We start from the raw sequence: 3,953 nt of genomic DNA, 5'->3' as shown, positions 1-3,953 counted from the left end.
GTGTCCAACCCCCATCCAGGTGTGTCCAAACCCCCCCAGCTGTGTCCAAACCCCCCAAGGTGTGTCCAAACCCCATCCAGGTGTGTCCAAACCCCCCCAGGTGTGTCCAACCCCCGTCCAGGTGTGTCCAAACCCCCCCAGGTGTGTCCAAAATCCCCCAGGTGTGTCCAAACCCCCCCAGGTGTGTCCAAACCCCATCCAGGTGTGTCCAAAATCCCCCAGGTGTGTCCAACCCCCATCCAGGTGTGTCCAAACCCCCCCAGGTGTGTCCAACCCCCATCCAGGTGTGTCCAACCCCCATCCAGGTGTGTCCAATCCCCGTCCAGGTGTGTCCAAACACCTGCTGGAGCCCCAAATCCCCTCCACGTGCCCCTGAGCCTCCTCCTGCTGGCTTGCCCAGGTGTGCCTCACCTGGAAGGGGTGTGGCTCCAGGGCGCGCAGCACCAGGGCGGGGGTGCCGAGGCTGAGGCCAGGTGTGACGAGCGGGGAGGTGACGGGGCGGGGCTCGAACAGGTCGGGGTGGTTGCACACCTTGCGCAGCTGCATCAGCACGTTGATGACGCTCATGAAGTGGCCGCTGGCCAGCGTGGCCTTGGTGCTGGGGAGGGACACAGAGCACACCTGAGCTCACCTGGGCTCACCTGGGCTCACCTGGGCTCACCCGGGGTCACCTGAGAAATTCCAGGGAATTCCAAAGGGATTTGAAAGGGAAATTTGGAGATTTAAGGGGGAAATTTGGGAGTCCGGGGTGAACTTGGTGCCGAAAACGGGATGGAAAAGTCACCTGGACTCACCTGGGGAATGACCTGGGGGTCAAGCAAAAAAACCCTGAGAAGAATGGGGGATTTGAAAGGATTTGGGAGGGGATTTGGGAGATTTTGGGGATCCCAGGTGTGCCCAGGAGCGTCGCCCCCACCCTGCCTGAGCCACCAGAGACCTCGAACTGACGGATTTTGGGTGAATTTGGGGCGGATTCGGGTAGAATTCCATAGAATTCAGGTACAATTCAACAGGAATCCTGGGAATTCGGGGCTCCCAGGTGTGCCCAGGTGTGCCGCTCTCACCTGGCCTGGCCCATGAAGTCGTCGTAGAGGAACCTCTGGCGCTTGGACAGGCGGCACCTGAGCACGTGCTCGTACTTCTTGGGCATCTGCTTCTCCACGTCCACCTTCAGCCGGCGCAGCAGGAACGGCCGCAGCACCTGTGCGGGCACACCTGCCTCAGGTGGGCTATGGCCGGGCCTGGCTGTGCCCCTGCTGTGCCTCAGGTGTGTCCCAGGTGTGCCCCAGGTGTACCCCAGGTGTGCCTCAGGTGTACCCCAGGTGTCTGTAGCTGTGCCCACCTGTCCTCCAGGTGTGTCCCAGGTGTCTGTAGCTGTACCCAGGTGTGTCCCAGGTGTATCCCAGGTGTCTGTAGCTGTGCCCAGGCGTCTGTAGCTGTACCCAGCTGTGCCCAGGTGTGTCCCAGGTGTCTGCAGCTGTGCCCAGGTGTACCCCAGGTGTACCCCAGGTGTCTGTAGCTGTGCCCAGGTGTGTCCCAGGTGTATCCCAGGTGTCTGTAGCTGTGCCCAGGTGTGTCCCAGGTGTCTGTAGCTGTACCCAGGTGTGTCCCAGGTGTATCCCAGGTGTCTGTAGCTGTGCCCAGGTGTCTGTAGCTGTACCCAGGTATACCCCAGGTGTGTCCCAGGTGTCTGCAGCTGTGCCCAGGTGTACCCCAGGTGTACCCCAGGTGTCTGTAGCTGTGCCCAGGTGTGTCCCAGGTGTGTCCCAGGTGTCTGTAGCTGTGCCCAGGTGTACCCCAGGTGTCTGTAGCTGGTGTGTCCCAGGTGTCTGTAGCTGTGCCCAGGTGTGTCCCAGGTGTCTGTACCTGTGCCCACCTGTCCCCAGGTACCTTGTGCAGTCTCTTGACCAGGCTCTCGTTGTACTCCTGGCTGCCCTCGATCATGCCGGTCAGGGGGTTGTGGAACCACTCGCGGAACTCGCGGTGGGACTGGAACACGCGCGGCATCAGGAAATGCATCAGCGACCACAGCTCCATCAGCGAGTTCTGCAGCGGCGTACCTGTCAGCAGCAGCCGCCGCTGGCTGCAGGTGAGGGACAGGTGAGAGAGACAGGTGAGACAGATACAGACAGGTGAGACAGGTGAGACAGATACAGGTGAGACAGGTGAGACAGATACAGACAGGTGAGACAGGTGAGACAGGTACAGGTGAGACAGGTGAGACAGGTGAGACAGGTGGGACAGCTACAGGTACAGACAGGTGGGACAGGTGGGATAGGTACAGACAGGTGAGACAAGTGAGACAAGTACAGGTACAGACAGGTAATACAAGTGAGACAGGTGCACACAGGTGAGACAGGTACAGACAGGTGAGGGAACAGCCCCAGCAGCGGCGACCAGAGCTCCATCCGCGACTTGTGCCAGGGATCCAACTCAGGTGAGCCCCTCCCCTGGCCCAGGTACGCCCAGGTGCACCCCAGGTGTGCCCAGGTGTGCCTCAGGTGTGCCCAGGTGTGCCCAGGCATACCCCAGGTGTGCCCAGGTGTGCCCCAGGTGTGCCCTCACCTGTTGAAGTTGAGCAGGGACTGCCAGCGCTGGGATTTGAAGTTCTTGATGTTCTGGGCCTCGTCCAGGATCAGGTATTTCCAGTTCTTCCTGCGGAAGGCCTGGTGGTCCTGCAGCACCAGCTTGTAGGAGGTGATGCACACGTGGAACGCGTTCGGCTTCGTCCAGCCCTGACAGGTGACACAGGTGGGACAGGTGAGGCCAAAACCCCCCAAGAAAGGCTCCCTGAACCAGCCCAGGTGTGCCCAGGTGTGCCCCCAGCTGCGCCCCCAGGTGTGCCCCCCAGCTGCACAGAGACCATGCCCAGGTGTGCCAGGTGTGCCCAGGTGTGCCCAGGTGTGCCCCCCAGCTGCACAGAGACCATGCCCAGGTGTGCCAGGTGTGCCCAGGTGTGTCCCAGCTGCACAGAGACCACGCCCAGGTGTGCCCAGGTGTGCCCAGGTGTGCCCCAGGTGCACACAGACCATGCCCAGGTGTGCCAGGTGTGCCCAGGTGTGCCAGGTGTGCCCAGGTGTGTCCCAGCTGCACAGAGACCATGCCCAGGTGTGCCAGGTGTGCCCCAGGTGCACACAGACCACGCCCAGGTGTGCCCAGGTGTGCCCCAGGTGCACACAGACCACGCCCAGGTGTGCCCAGGTGCGCTCACCTGTCTCTTGAGCCGCCGCTCCTTCTGGGCTCCGTAGTAGGTGAGGATTTTGAAGCTGGGGCACCAACGCTTGAGCTCCATCTCCCAGTTCAGCATCACCGAGGTGGGCACGATGATCAGGTGAGGGCCCCAGCTACCTGTGCACAGGTAAGAGACAGGTGAGACACCCCAAAACGAGCACAGGTGAGTTCCAAACACCTCAAGAAATGGGCTCAGGTGAGTCTTTGAGACCCTGGAAACACTCAGGTGGATCCCAAAGACCTCCCAGAGCTGCCCAGGTGTCCCCAGGTGTCCCCAGGTGTCCCCAGGTGCCCCCAGGTGTCCCCAGGTGTCCCCCAGGTGCCCCCCAGCTGTCCCCAGGTGTCCCCAGCTGTCCCCCAGCTGTCCCCAGGTGCCCCCAGCTGTCCCCAGCTGTCCCCAGGTGCCCCCAGGTGTCCCCAGGTGTCCCCAGCTGTCCCCAGGTGCCCCCAGGTGTCCCCAGCTGTCCCCCAGCTGTTCCCAGCTGTCTCCCAGGTGTACCCTGCTCACCTTTCTCGCAGGCCAGGTGTGCCAGCAGCGAGATGGTCTGGATGGTCTTGCCCAGCCCCATCTCGTCGGCCAGGATCCCGTTGAGCTGCTTCTCGTACATGGTGACCAGCCAGTCCAGCCCGATGTGCTGGTACTCGCGCAGCGTGCCGCGCAGCAGGTGCGGGATCGGCGTCTTCACCTGCGCCACGGGGACACGGCCCAGGTGAGCCCCAGG

At 62.2% G+C, this 3,953-nt stretch overlaps 1 protein-coding gene across 1 annotated transcript in view; it reads right to left on the bottom strand.

Annotated features, from left to right (window-relative positions):
* LOC107199158 (helicase SRCAP-like) overlaps positions 1 to 3,916 on the bottom strand; it is a gene marked incomplete at its 3' end in the record, with an annotated part of 6,139 nt that extends 2,223 nt beyond the window's left edge. Inside the window, exons 1-6 of the mRNA XM_033511690.1 lie at positions 3,740 to 3,916; positions 3,212 to 3,348; positions 2,566 to 2,735; positions 1,891 to 2,083; positions 1,065 to 1,201; positions 367 to 598 (exon numbers count right to left, since the gene is read on the bottom strand). Of these exons, the coding sequence (XP_033367581.1) occupies positions 367 to 598; positions 1,065 to 1,201; positions 1,891 to 2,083; positions 2,566 to 2,735; positions 3,212 to 3,348; positions 3,740 to 3,839 (969 nt within the window). The remainder of the gene's footprint in view (positions 1 to 366; positions 599 to 1,064; positions 1,202 to 1,890; positions 2,084 to 2,565; positions 2,736 to 3,211; positions 3,349 to 3,739) is intronic.
* Positions 3,917 to 3,953: the final 37 nt, after the last annotated feature.

Source organism: Parus major, unplaced genomic scaffold, assembly GCF_001522545.3.
Source record: "Parus major isolate Abel unplaced genomic scaffold, Parus_major1.1 Scaffold473, whole genome shotgun sequence".
In the NCBI taxonomy this organism is placed as follows: Eukaryota; Metazoa; Chordata; class Aves; order Passeriformes; family Paridae; genus Parus; species Parus major.
This window is presented reverse-complemented; position numbering and strand designations above follow the sequence as displayed.